The following is an 18,476-nucleotide window of genomic DNA, read 5'->3' as shown; positions in this document are numbered from 1 at the left end:
CAATCTGTCGTCGTAATGGCGGCAAAAACATTGTGATGTCATCGATGACGTCAGAGGATGCCACATATTGCCGCTTCCGGCATACTGAAGTCACCTGTTGCGAGTTGAGGCGAAAATCATTTTCAGAAGCAGTTTTTGGGCGGAATAAATGACTTCCCATCCGTCTCGTCACCGAATATCGATGAATGTGTGAGAGGCAATGGGAACTGTAAATGTGTCAATGAATAATACAGTTTGCATTGTTTAGGTTATATGAAACAAAGCCAGGAAATGTCAGTCAAGTACTAGATTTAAGCCTACTAGATCCCTTGTGTGAAAAGTGATAACGGTCTCAAGGATGATTTACAAATTATTTGACACTTTCGTTTGATTTTTCTCTGGCCGGCTAAAACGACGAGAGTCTTTCGATGTTGATTTTGACTTTGGGACAGGAAGTACTTGTTTTTCTAATTTATTTTAAGTTTGTTTTTATCTTTTGGTTAATGTGAAACGAGTTGTGTCTTTCGAGTCAGCTTATGAAAAAATATCAAGTATCTTTCATAAGACACCATGAACTCCTTCCCTTATGTAACTTCGCCACAATAACAAGGAGAATGTGTCATCTTACAGCCACGCTGGGCAAGACAATTTACGTACGCTTCAGTGACTTCAGTCTGATTGAACAACTTTACATGCATGGTTTTAGAGTATCTTTTATTTTTAATGTTGACATTTATTGTTTTAAAGTGAACCGTAATCTTATTGGCTAGACATCTCTTAGTGTGAATGTATGTATTGTTGGCAACTTTGCCTGTAATAGATGTAATTGTGACACTTTAATATTCTCTTAAAAAAAAGAAGAAACGCTATATGGATATTTTTGGCCATAAAAGCAATATAAGCGGACCAAGAGGTGCAAAATGAAGAGGTGTGTTATAGTGTCAGTGACAAATTGTCCGGATCAAAGTGATCAAAACAAGGACTTGCAAACCATGAGTCGGGAAACACGTATCCCAAATGCCTGGATCGATGCTCATGATGTCAATCACTGGATTGTCTGGTCCAGACTCGATTATTTACAGACCGGAATCATATAGCATTAATATTAATGAGTGCAGGGTTAAACAACAAACCAAACCAAATCAAAAAAGATAGATGTTCGTGGTGTCAATGACTTGATTGTCAGGTCCAGGCTTGATTATTTACAAGACTGCTTACTTTTAGCTGGCAAAAAAAACCAAACTAATAATGATAAATGCTTTTACTGACTCGCCAGAAGCATTTGAGGAAAAAGAACTTGTGTAGTGTCAAATTACAAGAAGGCTTCTCAAATTCAAATATGTTTATTGATCAACTAGAGAAAGATTCTAGTAAATAAATAATGAAAAAAAGAAGAGTTAAAACTACATTGTAATAACAAATCGATATACAAATTACAAAACATCTTATATCTGAACCTCCAGTAAGTGGATCCGGAAAAACGCCCACCATGTCAGATTTGGATGTTTGGAATCTACAGAAGTTTGTACAATTCAATACAGGTGAATGAGAAAGTGAAGAAGAACAAAAGAAGGGTCATCATTGAAAGGCTTTTCATGTGTCAGGCTTTTCAGGGATAATAATTCAAAGATGAAGTGATATCTCAGGCATCCACTCTGTTCAAGCACTTAAAAGAGATTATAAATATTACAGTGCTCTTATTTTCCAGTTATATTATTCCCATCATGTAAGCTGTGTACAATAAAATCAATAACTTGCAATTTTCTTAATACAAATTGGTATATTATACACAATTACCATATCATAAATATCATATGTCATATAAACGCCTTGATATAACTGGAATAATGTTCAAAGTGGCGTTAAACCCAACTCACTAACTCATATAAAATTATAATGTGGGGATTAATAATGTTCTTAACCACAAACATGAATCCATGTCCAGATATATTTCTGTCAGGTTGTAATTTGAACTAAGTAATAGCTATCACAAGCTGATTTGAAGTTTTGGTAGACTGTCATGGGAAAAAGTTGCCTAATTCTGTCAGAAAAAATAAATAAATTGGATGGACATCAACTTCTCTGCTCCCATAATATCTCAATTCATATACAATGTTTGAACTTTGTTCTTCAAAGAAAATCTATAAATATAAATTATTAACAAAAACAATAAATTAACAATAAACAACAGTAACAACAACATAACACACAATACTTGTAGCAATTATCCTGACATGTAGACTGCAAGTCTCTAAAATGTGCAGAAACATGATATGTCCTTGTGATCTAGGGCTGAAGGTGGCCCTCTGGGGAGTGTGTTCAGTTGTTTACCCTGGTTCAGTTCTCTACAAGGGCAAGCATGAACCTATTCTGTGACCAAGCACATCCTTCCAAACATTGGCCATGGTTAGTGCCACAACTCTCACCCATGTCGTAATCAGCAGCATAATTGGAACTGTTTTCTATATCGTCTTTCTCCCTTCCCAAGAATGCATGTGATATTGTTACCATATAAATCACAAAAATATTATTATCAAAAACCAGTTGTTTATTATTTTTCACGACCCTTTCGACTTGTGTTTTAGGTACTGTAACATTATGGACCACACTCTAGCTTTCTACCACATGGCTGCTTTATCTGATATTCATTGCTAGAAAATAATACCAAGCTATCTGCTTGGTGACTAGAATTAACGAGTGTCTATATTGTTTCTTGTTCGACGACACTGCTAGTTATGTCCGTCCTTGGTATCTATCTGTACAAGATGTACACCAAGTATCAGTGAGTAATAGTAATGAATTTGTATACTCTTATAACACGTGTGGAAGTGATGCAAGACATCATTATCTCATTATCATATGTTAATATATGCACACTAGGGCTGGGACGAGTTTACTACCCGGATACCCATCCCCCTAATACCCGACCCTACCCGGGTACCCACTGTAGGTCTCAGGAGATGTCTCAAAATGTCCGATTGGGAACAGCATAGCATAGCCCTGGCAAACTGTATTTAGATGCATGTATTAAACAATCTGGTCATTCAAACACTGAAGTTGAATTATGTTATATCTTTATTCAAACATATGAAAAATCAGAAGTAATTGGTGCATAGTCAGAAAGAAATGCGAACATTAGTGACTTGTAGTTCTGGATAATTTTTGTCATTAAACAATATGTCACATGACTAACCACGGGTCCGGGTAGTCCTGTGGGTACCCGGGTCCTTGTCAGTAGACTCCGTACCCACCCGACCCGGGTACCCGAGTTACCCATCCCAGCCCTAATGCACACCTATCCTGAAAACGTTGATATTAGTTTCAAATACAATGTAACTAATAACTTCCCCTTTTAATTTACCTGGAATTATTTTTCTTGGGAAAATACATCATGTATTCTTTTATTCTAGTAACAAACCCCTGTATGGACATTTTGTCAAGCCATGTTCAAACATGTTCATTAAAGTCATGAAAAAACATAGTCACCTACGCATAACCATAGTTCAAGCTGAATGATCTGAGTGAGATCAGTCTTGTGTCAACAAGAGAATCACGTTTCACGCAAGTATTTCAGGAATCAATTATACTGCGATTATGGCACCAATACAGTGAGTGAGTGAGTGAGTATGGTTTTACGCTGCTTTTAGCAATATTCCAGCAATATCACGGCGGGGGACACCAGAAATGGGCTTCACACATTGTACCCATGTCGGGAATCGAACCCGGGTTTTCGGCGTGATGAGCGAACGCTTTAACCACTAGGCTACCCGACCGCCCCGGCACCAGTACAGATCCATTAAGTTAGCATAATAACTCCTAAAGCCCTATTATCCACCTGTCTCTGGATATTCCCCATCGACAACATTTACATCTTGTGACTTCCACAAAACTAATACACACGCATAGAGATGGTTATATCTACATGTGGGACATCCATGTGTACTATTGGACAAGCTGCACAGTTACAGGACTACAATGTCTTTGCAAGGACAAAATCTGTAAATCTCTACATGACTAAGCTGACTAGATTTCCTGCATTTTAAGTAAATGGGCTAGATTAAGACTCCCAAGGTAGCGCAGTGTCTTGGTGTCTGGTATTGGTCATCCATTGAATATGTAACAGCTAATACAAGCATTAGCTATGGAGTGACAATACCAATATACTTGCTGATGAGGACAATGTGCCGTGCATAAGTGTGTGAGCTTGTACAGCACCATCAGCAGCACGTTTAACATAGGATGGAGGCGACATTGCAGCTGATTCTGTTTAGAAGAGACACCAGTCATCAAGGTGTCATGGAATATAAATTTGTTCAAATATGTCTGCAATCAAACGCTTGAATGTGGAATGTGATCAATGATGTTACTACAAGCTAACTGGAATCCACTGGAAGTAACCCAGCTCTACAGCCTGTTCAGATACATGGTATGTACATATGGAGTTATTGTGACACAAGCTATTGTTGGTACACTTCAATAACTAACATCACAGTATGATTATTATCTAAGAATGAATGTCAAGGGGTTCTGTCTGTAACCCTGATGTTGAATATACATGTTTTAGGGTGTCCTAATTTGAAAAAAACAGGACCCATAATAATGTTAACACTGTATGCTATTCCTAGAAGCAGTTATGCATGTTCAATATATACCAAATGTTGGACAAGGGCAAAGAAGGATAAACAAATTCTTGTTACAACTGAGGAGATGTTTTCAGAGTAGATTCTAAAACATTTAACAAGCAAGTCATCACCCTGAATAGAATATACCCTGAAATTTAGCTCATTTGTAATAAAGAAGTTGTTCATGCATATAACTTGTCCTTGTACGTCGCAACTTCTCAATGACATTCAAAGACGTTGTACAATGTATAATGTCATGCCATGCAATAACAGCATATACTCAAGCACGTGTTTGTACATGAATCAGTAAATGAAATGTATAAACACAGTAACTGTGTCATATGAAGTAACAAGTGCCTGCATCGTGTGGTAATCATAAGTAGAGCACGTGGCAAGGCTGACAATGCTGCAAGAGTGGTGCCAGAGCACCTCAGCAAATGGAGTACAGAGGAGCTCCGTCTGATAATGCTACACAGACTACTGAGTTCCTCTGTTGGTGGAAGTGAAGTGCCAGCACACTCGTCACTGAGTACAGAGTTCCAAGGATAGACACGCCCACTGGTCTGTTTGTTTGACACAAGTGAAAATCCAGGACCAGTTTGTTTACTCCCAAAATCCAGTTATTTAACATAGCCGCTAGTCTGAAATTAGCTGTGGACCAGTTGGATATGACCAATGGTGTCATCGTTCCTGTGCTGTGGACGTAGTGCCAGCGTACTCCTGTACACTTAGTACAGTTCCTATGCTGCCTGAACTCAACAGATCAACTCAAATGTGAGGCCATATCAAACGTGCAGGGTTGTGGCATTAGTGAGGGGCTGCAAGTGTCAGTGACGATTCAAATTTTCTCGATGTGCTTTCTGAAAAAATCAAAACAAACAAATTATAGCAAGTGAAGCATTCATATTTTTGACAGGTGAACAAGTGCAAATAAACTCGATTTCAATGGGTAAACATGCGAGCAGAGAGTGGTACAGAGGGAACTCTATAGTAAGGGTCTGATTGGTAGATATTGACTAGTGAGGGTCTCGTTTGTAGAGCTTGGCTAGTAGGGGTCTCCACAGTAGATCTTGCTTTTGATGACCTAATTAGTGGATTTTGCCTAGTGGAGACCTGATTAGTAGATCTTGGTTTTGTGGACCTCTGTGGATTTTGCTAGTGGAGACCTGATAAGTAGATCTTGGTTTTTGGGGACCTATGTGGATTTTGGCAAGTGAAGACCTGATTAGTAGAACTTGGTTTTTGGGGACCTATGTGGATTTTGGCTAGAGGAGACCTGATTAGTAGATATGGTTTTAGGGAACCTCTGTGGATTTTGGCAAGTGAAGACCTGATAAGTAGAGCTTGGTTTTTGGAGACCTCTGTGGATTTTGGCTAGAGGAGACCTGATTAGTAGATATGGTTTTAGGGGACCTCTGTGGATTTTGGCTAGTGGAGACCTGATTAGTAGATATGGTTTTAGGGGACCTCTGTGGATTTTGGCTAGAGGAGACCTGATTAGTAGATCTTGGTTTTGGGGGACCTCTGTGGATTTTGGCTAGAGGAGACCTGATTAGTCGAGCTTGGTTTTTGGGGACCTCTGTGGATTTTGGCTAGAGGAGACCTGATTAGTAGATCTTGGTTTTGGGGGATCTCTGTGGATTTTGGCAAGTGAAGACCTGAGGGTCTTCTTTATATGGATCTCTTTGGCTAAAGATACTTGGTAATATTTTGTTGAAAATAGAGATGGGAGAAAATGTTCATTACTACTCTATATTTGGTTTAACTGGGATGTATGAAGTTCCCTGTATACAACTGCATTGGCGACAAAAATGAAAATATAAATGGTAAAATCAACCAGTGATGTAGACAATAATTGAAAATTCAAATAAACTTTAATTCTGTGACAGTGTATAAAAATATATTAAAAAACAAAAACAATTAAAGAGCAATCTCCATACACATAACAAGAACATCCAATGAATATATAACCAGTTTGTAAAGTACATCTATATCTAATCAAGTCTGAGTCCAGGTATATGGCTCAGTTAATTACACTGTAATTGCAGTTGGCATCGAGTTACCTGTTGTACCCATATATCTGACTTCTGTAATAATGATATGCTGCAACAGATGTACACTTGACTGTAAAATAATCTACTTCTAGATTAAATCAATTTGTAAAACAGAGATGTCATTCCAGGCATGGATACACTTTCTGATGGAATAGCCCAGTGCAGTTGGATTGCATAAGTAATGTATACACAACACCAAAATAGTTAAAAACACCCAATTCTTTCATATTTCAGACTAGTAATTCATCATTGGGGCACGGCGTTGGATTGGTCTTTGGACTATCATATTTAGCCCAGCCCAATACATGTGACAATTTTTAAAAGAACAGTGTCATTTTGGCCTGCCTCTGTTTGTTGTCATACATTTTGACATACCCTTCTGTCACTGTCCTTTTTCCATGACCCCGCTCCATCCAGTTGTGATAAATTTTGGCATCAGCCCTCTTTAGCGGTGTTATTTTTTTATGCCCCCCCAAATCTAATAAATCCCTTCCTACAGTTGTGTGAAAGAATAGAATACCCTTTTCTTCTTTTGAGTAGTATATGTACAAATCAATATAAGCAGCATGACATGGAATTAATAAGACTGCAGGATTCAGTAATGGCTTGTATATGTGAACATGAGTCATGGTGAATACGTCTCTAAATCATACATATACCTGGAGTAGGATAGCCCTAGATTGATCTATCAGCAGATGTGACTATAGTCATATTCACACTGATAAGGAATGATACATTGTAGTCATGAACTACTCTTGAAACAAAGAATGCTTCTCGCTTGAGAAATGCACATATTATCTAAAAACAATATAAGGACTTTGACCACTTTCTTGCCTTGCAAAGTTAATACCTTGAATAAATGAGATCATCAAAATAAGTCAACTATGGTGTTAGAAAATTCTTGTTGCATCCTGCCAGATGCTGTTAATGCGGACGTATTTTACACCAAATAAATGACGGAGACAGTGCCTAATGGTCAACTAATCTACCCCGAATTTGGGTATTTTTTAAATAACAAACTTTTAAGTCATGTAATGGACCATAGTGACCATAGTGACCATCTCAGGCATAATTCACAACCTAAAAATATTGACAATATAAACACTATTTAAACACTGTTCTACTGATTATAGGGGGCACGGGTGGCCCAGTCGTCTAAGGTGCCGCGATTTGCTGTGCAGAGTTGGGTCCCATGGGCATGCCAGAAACCTATGATTGTGGGTTTGAATCCCGGTTTGCCCAATTATGTTTCTAGGTTTGTCAGCACCATACCCATGCTCGTGGGTTTCACTGAAGTGGTAAACATCTGAGACCTACATCACTTCGGGCTTTCCTCCCACATTAAGCTGACACGCTGTGATATAACTGGAATAATGTTAAAAGTGGCGTTAAACCCAACTCACTCACTCACTCTACTGATGGGCTATAAAGCTTATAGCATGTAGTTATGTCTGACATAGTGAAAATATTCCGTCATCCCAAAGGAGTGTAAAGTAGCATTGGGTGGCTTCATCCTTGGGAGAAAACTGACAACTGGTGTTGCATGAACTACTCTCTAATGACTCTTTAGTGGCATTAACAACCCTTTGATGGGTTTCTGGTAGAGAGATCCTCATTATGCCATGTTTGTTAGATGGAATAAATGGATAGTGGGTGGACACAATGGATACTGAGGGAGGACAGTAGCCACTTTGAAAGTCCAGTTCTCAGCTGTTACCTGGCTGGTTTAGTGTGTGATCATACCCTGACGACATGAATTGATCCCAACCCCCTGACCATTGGTTTACCCACACAAGCTGATGTATGAGTAAGATGAGCGATTGATTCAATGAGCCCTTGTTCCAACCAACAACACACTATATTTCTGAACACAAGCATGTTCCCTGAACAGTTTTTTTCCTGTAAAACCTGAGGCCAATTTATTTCAGGCAATTTGGAGGACAGATTATTTTTTTGGTAAACAAATCCACCCCAACCCCCGAGAAAATCAAATGGTAAAAAGGAGTATCAAACGTAATTTCCTGGCGACCGACCTACACTTCCTACACAAAATACATCACCCTCCATTACATGACAACCTAATCTATGCTGAAATTAACACGAGGACTGTCAGTATGCAGAGGAACATAATTCCCACAACACACCTCAAACTTAACAACGAACTGGTTGAAGATTCCGAACATGTCGCTTGTGTCCATCTTGTTGGGGTCCTCCCCGAAGTACTGCACCATCTCGTGGAACGCCTCCATGGCAGTTGTCTGAAGGCGGGACATGGACTGCACCTCACTGGTGGCACGTCCGATGAATTTCTGTGGGAAACTCAGGAAAGATAGTGATAAAATGATTCTTTAAAAGTGCTTTAGTCCTGTGGCAGAAACAAATATTCCTACATGACAAAACTTTACCAAAAAGGCTGTTATTACAATAAAACAGACTATTTAAACCAAACGTAAACTAAAACATGAATAGACTAATTGATTTTGTAGCGTCATATAAATATTACCAAAATTTGACTTAATTATCTCCCTTTGCTATGACATCATCGGTGACATCTGTATGAGCGCTATGCATCATTGCTCTATGTTTGTTAGAAGCAGCCTACATAATCTTTAGCAACACATGTTATCCCCATCAGAAGTCTTCATTAAGTGTACAAACAAATGATGCTATCTATTCCTAAGTTTGAAGTAGAAAATCCATCTAAATTATAATTAGGTTTTAAACGAGCTCTTGTACATATTCTCATTTTAAAAATATAGCTGATCAGACATAACTGTCCAAATGAACAAGGGAGACGCTGACTTCAATTGTTTGACTCTTTTGTCAACTTCTAGTTTCACAATGGGCACAATGATTGAGTTTATCCATCTTAGTCATTCAAATCATATTTTTATATGTAATGGAATAATTATAAATAAATATATTTAAATAAATAATGGAACGTCAGTTTATAGTTGCCTTTCAGATATGCTAAATATAATGGATTATTTAGGGTTTTCTGCGATGCAGAAATGTGCTTCCAGTACACACGAATGTGTAGAATGGACACAGAAAAATATATATATAGTGTCCCGAGTGACACACATTAATATTCACTGTACTAAATTCTTGACACAAAATATAAAGTTTCTGTAATTAAAGTAATTATTAAATCTTACAGTTTGGTACACTAGACCATTTCATTACTTTACAGAACCCTTATTTTTCCTGTGAGGACCCTTGAAATTTGTAATTTGGGGTCCTCTGGAACCCTAGTTTTGTAGGTCAAGGTAAAACCCCGGATAATTCTTACCGACAGGGCAGTACAATTATTCACATTGAAAGAAAAAGAAGCTGACATCATATGTTCCAAAATATATGTATTTGGACCAATTTTCAGGTTGATGCAAATTATCTGTTTATTGTTGGTGTGATTGAAGGACAATGCCGAGCATGATATCAACAGTGAAGGATACACCAATGACTTCGTTGAATCTGTCCGTGAATCCGGCCGGTGCTGAGTGGCCTTTCATCTTCTCCAGGGTGCCGGAGATTTCCTGTAACAGTTGGTGCCAAGGATACATCAGTCAAACATCATGCACTTATACATACCCATGTGTTACCGTATTCGATGTAACAAGCGCCTAGGGCGCTCTCAAAATTAGACATAGGGGGCTCTTATTAGAATACTATTTTGGTGAAAAAAACAGAGTTGAAAGATAAATTTCGTGGTTTATGCTGACAGCCTGATATGTTTATGTATGTCAAATATATTTTTTTCTAGAATTTAATTGCCCATAATTAAGGGTGCATATGACACACGAGTGCGTATTGTACGCGAATAAATAAGTCTTGTGAACATTGATCAATCGGAAGGGGTGCTAATTGGGATTGTTCACTAGCCAAGATATTAGCAAATGTTGCCGTGGGCGCTTATTAGAGCGGGGCGCTTATTATGTCAAATACAGTATCCATCACTATGTCTGTAGAAGGGGGAACATGATGACATACATCTGCTGAAACTCATTCACTGCTGGATTGATGTATTGACAGACACTGATCCATGCATGCATGTGTGTACTGGTAGTCTTTTAAGGTGTTGTATCGAGGAAAATTGATGCATGTATTTTGGCCAGACTTTTTCTTCTTACTTTCATGGATTTTTGGCAAATAGCACAGTAGTTCAGGATTTAAGCAAAAATGTATATTCCAATTTCAAATATATTTTTCCATTTCCTTAAAATGTATAATCAGTAGGTAGTGAAATATTCTTTTTTTTTGAAAATAACTGGAGACAAGTTTTGATTATAGTATTTTAAATAATTCATCTATATTTAACAGTGATAGTAAATGAAGTTTTTATAAACATTTTACTTATTTCTGGTCAACGGAATAAAACAATTGATTTTCTCTCTTTTTTTCCCCACATTCCATTTTTGGGGAGTCAACGGATTTGTAAATGAAGCTTAAAAAAAGTCTGGCCTTAAGACATTCCCTCACAAAAAACCCATTAAGAATATACATCACAGATATATTTGTCATTATGAACGCATTTGTTTCCTTGAGCAGTGACACTGTATTATTTCATGTTGTGATATTCAGCTAAACTATATTTGTAGAGCATCCTGTCAGAATGTGTGGTTATAGAGAGAGAGAGAGAGAGAGAGAGAGAGAGAGAGAGAGAGAGAGAGAGAGAGAGAGAGAGAGAGAGAGAGAGAGAGAGAGAGAGAGAGAGAGAGAGTATGGTTTTATGCCGCTTTTAGCAATATCATGGCGGGGGACACCAGAAATGGGCTTCACACATAGTACCCATGTAGGGAATCGACCCGGGTCTTCGGCATGACGAGTAAATGCTTTAACCACTTGGCTACCCGACCGCCCCTACAGAGAGAGAGAACAGTGCTGTACCTGTACTGCCTTCCTGAGATCCTGTAACTCCTGGTGAAGCAGAATGTTGGACACTGCAACAGGGATATATCACACATATAGCATACTCATTGTCTTGCACAGTACAATGGAATTGTTGAATCACAGTTTGAAATTATCTATGAATAAGTGTGTGAGTGGCTGCTTGTACTAATCTGGACTTATGCCAGTTTTATAATGCTAGCCGTTGAGATTCCATGCCACAGTTAACATGAATACCCCACTCAGATATAGTACTGACTCCGAGCAAACATGCCAAAAAGGTCTGAAAGAAATCAAGATATTTCACTTCACTCAGGTGAGTGGTGGGAATTTATACAGAGATTACACTGTGGACATTTAAGATATAACAAAAACTGTTAATTTCCAACTTCGGCAATTGACATTATTGACAATAACAAATCTGCTTCAGTAAATTAAAACTTTATTTCATCATGAACAAATCCTTTGTTTCCAGCACTTTCAAGAACAGATTATCAAACCAAGTGACTAGTCCTTAAACACACACAAGCCAAGTCTCTTTTAATCCATCTTGAATATAAAATAAATCTGTCTATAAATAATAGAGTCTGGACCAGACAATCCAGTGATTGACATCACGAGCATCGATTCACGCAATTGGGATATGATGACATGCACCAACCAAGTCAGCGAGCATGACCACCCGATCCCGTTAGTCGCCTCTTGCAACAAGCATAGTCGCCCTTTACGGCAAGCATGGGTTGCTGAAGACCTTTTCTACCCCAGATCTCCACGGGTCTCTGCATTGCGTGAGAGTGAGAGCTGAAAGAAAAGATGACAAGGAGCACTACCTTTACTAGCTTTAGAAACTGCCTTTATTTCCTCGCTGAGAGTGATGAGCTCGGGGAACTTGGTCTTGATGGTGTCCACCAGGACATGGAGGAAGGTCAACTTGTTGTCGCTGGTCTTCGTAACGTCAAGCTGGGAGGTAAACACAACCACCATATACAACTGTGTCCATGTCAGCATACAAAACCAACTATGCTTCACTCATCGGTTGATCTGATCACATGAACACTTGGTTTAATATTGAAACATATTGATCGTATCCATGATGGTGATGATACCGATAACTTAAACACGATTAGAAACTGAAGCTGGTTCCATAGCCGAACATGTCTTTTAGATATCTACAAATTTCATTTTCATACTTGCATCTTCACTGTTTAGTTTTGACTGCTGTCTACAAAAAAAACACATCTTCAATATGTCCTGATCTACTGTTATGTTTCTATTGTTGTTCCATAGCAGTACTCTTCTTTATCAACTGATTCATTCAGATAACTGTGCAGTATATTAAATGCCACTTGTTATTGTGAGCCTATACTTGAGCACCAACATGATGAGTTACCTGTGTCAGTGAGTTACCTGTGTCAGTGAGTTACCTGTGTCAGTGAGTTACCTGTGTCAGTGAGTTACCTGTGTCAGTGAGTTACCTGAGTCAGTGAGTTACCTGAGTCAGTGAGTTACCTGTGTCAGTGAGTTACCTGTGTCAGTGAGTTACCTGTGTCAGTGAGTTACCTGAGTCTATGAGAGGATGACAGGATTCATGAGCTGAAAGTCTAGTACAAGAATTTCTGCTTGTATACACCCTGCACACCTGACTCCTGACATGCTTGTATGTAATTCATTTAGCCTTATCAGTTCACAAATTGCAAAGACAGGCAGCTTTGGTTGCATACTCCCCAGGGAGCACAGATAAAAATCAAGTGAAATATTTAGATCCACCTTGAGCCTGCCCATACTAAGTATGACACGGAGTACTCACAGTGCAACAGACACAGCAGTGATATGGTGTACAAGTGACATCACATCAAACATTTTTAGATCCATAGAGGTTTGCCGGCCAATCAGATAGCTAAATTCTACAAGTAATGATAAAACTATCAATGCTGTCTTTTGTGTGTTTTCTTTCTAACTATGGTAATATCTGCTTCGGGAGTGTGTTGGGGTAAAAAAAACCTGAAAACGCTTCAACCCTGTGTGTAAGACGACACCCTTGAAAGACCCCTAATTCTAGGTACGTAAACCTCGCCTTATAAACAGTGATGTACGGTACCAGTTTGGTAAAGCCCACTAGCATGCACATGATGCTGATAATACGAGCATCATAATCAGGGTGAATCAGGGACTCTAACTCCACTGACTAAATGTCGCATGTTATACATCTGGCCCACTGATGCCCCAAGGTGCACACATTGACAGGGATGTGTGTTGTACTACCTGTGTGAGGAAGGTGACTCGGAAGCCCGCAGCCTCTCCAACCCTCTGGTTGCCCTTGTTCATGTAGTTCCCCATCGCCAGGATCAGCTGAAATAAAAACATACCATGAGGTCATCACTCACTGTTGTCAACAACATACCATGTGGTCATCACTCACTGATGTCAACAACATACCATGTGGTCATCACTCACTGATGTCAACAACATACCATGTGGTCATCGCTGATGTCAACAACATACCGTGTGGTTGAGAAGGCTGCTTTCTGATTGGCTAATATCAACTTCTTGTTAGTCATTTCATTGGTTGGTCAAAGTTCATGAAAGGTCGTTCTGATGTGACCTGTCATTGGATGTCCTCAGATCTTTGTTTAGCGGTAGTGAGATCTAAGATCCGATTTTAATGAGATTGGAATTCAGATTTCCAGATAATGTTTAGAGCCATTAATTATTTTCTTAAACAAAAATAACCGAAAAATTTATTTACATATAATTTTGTTATTCTACAGGTACCGGTATCATGTTCTCACCTCCAAAATCTTCGCCAACTTCTTGCTTTCTTTCATTTCTAATGATGCCGTCTTGATGTAATGCAGATTCTGAAAACATATTCACATGAATAGTTCAAAACATGAGAATGTCCACAGGCATACATCTGTTCTCAACTTTATGATAACAAAACTGAGAAACTAGAATCCCAGGTTGGATGTGTCCAGTTAGTTTGTGTACAAGGTGATATAAATATTGTCTCTAATCAGCTGGAACAGCAACATATTGATTTCACATTTAGGACTCTTGCTGGCATTGTTTTGATGTAACTGGCTAATATACTAAACATTACAATAGCTAGTGAAGTTTTTACAAGACCGCTATTGACAGATAGCTAAAAATAATCTTCTTGTATTTTAGTTGTGTCTGAATAAGGTAGTGATTATGTATATTTGTTTATCTGTTTTATTTGTGGATCACTTAATTCCAATTGCACAAGATGTCATATAGGAAAGATGTTTTTAAATGAATGTCAATTCAACAGTCCTTTGTTGTTGTGAATGTAACCCAATAATTGATCAACCAGGGAAGTATCAAAGGGAGATAGCTTTGTACCTCCTTCATTTCGGTAATTTTCTCCTCAAAGTTTGTCTTGAACAGCATGGCCTGGAGTCGTTGATCGTAGCCTGGAATACGGCTCATCTAGAAGAAAAAACATGAAAGGTCATCACAAACTCAAATGACATAATACAAGAAATAACGGTCTCTGTATTCTCAGGATGCAAGTTAAATGATGTGTCAGCATAACAGCTACAGAATAACCCTGCAAAGTGTGTTTCACTCAGGAAGTGGCAGCAGTGGTTGATAGCATGAGCATCGGTTACTCCACTGGAGTGAGTGAGTGAGTTGGGTTAACAATTACTTGCTACAATGTTTCAGTTATCATCATGACATGACATTAATGAAACCCACAAGCTTATTGCTGACAATGTACTCTGGTACAGTGACACATTAAAATGGCCAAGTCACAGCAAGGAGTTGGTCCTTCAGCTTGTCACCAATATCAAGTTCTCAATACCCAACATATGCTGTGACTAATTAGTCCCCAAATAAAGTGTCTTTTGTGAGAAACATGGGAACACTTGTGTACCCATTCTGCATGCTGTGACTGACAGATTTTATTGGTGCTTCGTATATCTTGTCAGGCCATATCAAGCGTGTGTGGGCAAGCATGGGGGAGTTACCTCATATGTGAACTGGTCAGGTTTGCTAAGATCTTCAATGTCTCCCTTGAAATCACCATAGCTGGCCATCTGACAAAAGTGGGGTAAAATAATATAATTATATGAATAATCCATTTGAATCTTAAAAAAAAATTAAAAAATATTTACCTACACCACAAAACTACTTGTAACTTTCATGAAAGTCAGGAACACTTTTCAATTTTCCCCACCAAGAATACCAGTAAACACAATTGGACGCACATTGAATTTGGCTATATAATACAATGTCACTTGTCAAGGATAGATAACACAGTGTGCTTAACATCACATAGGAAATTTGAAAAAAAATAAATTGGTAATAAAAATGACTGACGCGGAGGATTACATGGCCTGCAGAAGACGAAGAAACTTTTCCTCTTTTTAGCCTAATGTAATCCTGTCCTCTCGGGCAACCCAAGATACTTCCTCTGTCTTCGGCAGTGTTACCGCTTTCAAAATATACTATATAAGTGGAATAGTTGATGATTTCAAGATCTTAACAATCCTTGACTGCAAATATCCAGTCTGTTTCAGTGCAAAACTTACCTCTAACATTCCATGCATCTCACTTTCTGTTATTTTCAGTGTGGGTGTATATGTGTCAATAAAAGTTCAGTGTCAATGAAAATGTGAAAGTTGAGTGTAAAAGCACTCCTTTCAATTTCAATGTTTCAGTGTCAGTTCACATATTCAAATCAGTCCACATGTTTCAGTATCAGTCCATTGTTTCAGTATCAGTCCATTGTTTCAGCGTCAGTCCACATGTTTCAGTATCAGTCCAAATGTTTCAATGTCAGTCTTCGTTTCAGTGTCAGTCCACATGTTCAGGGTCAGTCCATTGATTCAGTGTCAGTCCACATGTTCAGGGTCAGTCCATTGATTCAGTGTCAGTCCAAATGTTCAGGGTAAGTCCATTGTTTTAGTATCACCTACATGTTCAATGTCAGTCCACATGTTTCAGTGTCAGTCCATTGTTTCAGTATCAGTCCATTGTTTCAGTATCAGTCCATTGTTTCAGCGTCAGTCCACATGTTTCAGTATCAGTCCACATGTTCAATGTCAGTCCACATGTATAATGTCAGTCCACATGTTTCAGTGTCAGTCCACATGTTCAATCCACATGTATAATGTCAGTCCACATGTTTCAGTGTCAGTCCACATGTTCAATGTCAGTCTACATGTTCAATGTCAGTCTACATGTTCAATGTCAGTCCACATGTTCAATGTCAGTCCACATGTTCAATGTCAGTCAACGTTTCAGTGTCAGTCCACATGTTCAATGTCAGTCTACATGTTCAATGTCAGTCTACATGTTCAATGTCAGTCCACATGTTCAATGTCAGTCCACATGTTCAATGTCAGTCCACATGTTCAATGTCAGTCTACATGTTCAATGGCATTCCACATGATTCACTATCAGTACATTGTTTCAGCGTCAAAGTGAACATGATTACATGGCAGTGCAGTTAACATAATGTCATCTAAAGAGGGACTATGTTTCATGGCCAGGTTATATTCCACTTCAGGTCTAAACATTCCAGTTTGTACTAGTTGTGGCACCGAGACATTGTTTAGTGTAGGTACCAGTAATCACTGCTCGACTGAGACATTTGCAGGCACATTAGTTTGAATTACTGGAATCAAAATTGCTTGAATGCCAATTGGTTCTGAACATAGTCCTCCTTTAGGGTTGCTTTATATGTGACTTTCCTATACTAGACTTTCACACAAGAAATCAACACAATAATTCCATTCCTTTATAAGTATTTGCCAAGATGCTTGAGGTTACCTCCGTTCCACTGGGAGAGTAAGCCAGGAGTTGTTTAATGAGTTCTGGAGTCAAGATGTGCTCATCCATTCTGTACAGAGCCTCCTTCATCTGGGCTCCGGTCATCTTGAGGTGGCCCATCAGAATAGCTGCCAACAGAGAGAAGGGTACAGGAAGAGTGACATGGACAGAACCAGGTCTGCTGCCAACAGTGAGAAGAGTACAGGAAGAGTGACATGGACAGAACCAGGTCTGCTGCCAACAGAGAGAAGAGTACAGGAAGAGTGACATGGACAGAACCAGGTCTGCTGCCAACAGAGAGAAGAGTACAGGAAGAGTGACATGGACAGAACCAGGTCTGCTGCCAACAGAGAGAAGGGTACAGGAAGAGTGACATGGACAGAACCAGGTCTGCTGCCAACAGAGAGAAGAGTACAGGAAGAGTGACATGGACAGAACAAGGTCTGCTGCCAACAGAGAGAAGAGTACAGGAAGAGAGACATGGACAGAACCAGGTCTGCTGCCAACAGAGAGAAGAGTACAGGAAGCGGGACATGGACAAACCAGCTGCCAAAGATTAACCTGAGTCTATCTGTTCATGAGTTCTGGGAACTTCCATAAAAAATGAACACGGTACCAGAAACAAACAACACGTAAGTATCTGTGAAGCTAAACTTATTGATACAGCAAACAAAATCTGACAAGGAGTGCCTGAAATTTGATTGTATTTCTGATTAGAAAAAAATATAGATATATTAATTTCAATGATTCACCCAACCACATTCACTAGCCTTGGCCTTCATTTTTCATGTCCATTCACACTTTTTGTTGGTAGAAAAGTCCTTTAATTACCATAACCTTAAGGAAAATATCAGACAATCTCCCATGGTTCGGATATACTTACACACATTGTATGCTTTCTTTGGATTTAGAATGCAGAGCTCCTGACGCTTCTCATGAAAATCTGAAATCCAAGAAAGGGAGAGACCTTGAGTTATGGACTTAAATGTGAAAAAATTGGCATTTACTTGTATATATATATTATATTCATTGCCTTAAAGGTAGCACAAAATCCCTGTAATCATTTTTTCAGAATCTTAGCATTAAATTAACCTTGCTTCCATAGGGAGGAACCGTCTTACAACATGGTGTGTTT

At 38.8% G+C, this 18,476-nt stretch overlaps 1 protein-coding gene across 7 annotated transcripts in view; it reads right to left on the bottom strand.

Annotated features, from left to right (window-relative positions):
- Positions 1-1,412: 1,412 nt before the first annotated feature.
- The window catches only part of LOC139467997 (delphilin-like), a 64,564-nt gene continuing 47,500 nt past the window's right edge, over positions 1,413-18,476 (bottom strand). For all 7 annotated transcript variants that reach the window (XM_071249630.1, XM_071249634.1, XM_071249635.1 and 4 more), the window contains 11 exons: positions 18,225-18,284; positions 17,342-17,469; positions 15,535-15,603; positions 14,906-14,992; positions 14,332-14,400; positions 13,805-13,891; positions 12,373-12,502; positions 11,543-11,595; positions 10,111-10,191; positions 8,800-8,964; positions 1,413-5,461 (listed from right to left, as the gene is read on the bottom strand). In XM_071249630.1, the coding sequence (XP_071105731.1) occupies positions 5,429-5,461; positions 8,800-8,964; positions 10,111-10,191; positions 11,543-11,595; positions 12,373-12,502; positions 13,805-13,891; positions 14,332-14,400; positions 14,906-14,992; positions 15,535-15,603; positions 17,342-17,469; positions 18,225-18,284 (962 nt within the window). In that variant the 3' untranslated portion in view covers positions 1,413-5,428. The remainder of the gene's footprint in view (positions 5,462-8,799; positions 8,965-10,110; positions 10,192-11,542; positions 11,596-12,372; positions 12,503-13,804; positions 13,892-14,331; positions 14,401-14,905; positions 14,993-15,534; positions 15,604-17,341; positions 17,470-18,224; positions 18,285-18,476) is intronic.

The sequence above is a fragment of the Haliotis cracherodii genome, unplaced genomic scaffold (genome assembly GCF_022045235.1).
Source record: "Haliotis cracherodii isolate W230 unplaced genomic scaffold, xgHalCrac1.p SCAF_2, whole genome shotgun sequence".
NCBI classification, from domain to species: Eukaryota; Metazoa; Mollusca; class Gastropoda; order Lepetellida; family Haliotidae; genus Haliotis; species Haliotis cracherodii.
The sequence above is the reverse complement of the archived record's forward strand: the minus strand, read 5'-3'. Positions and strand labels throughout refer to the sequence as shown.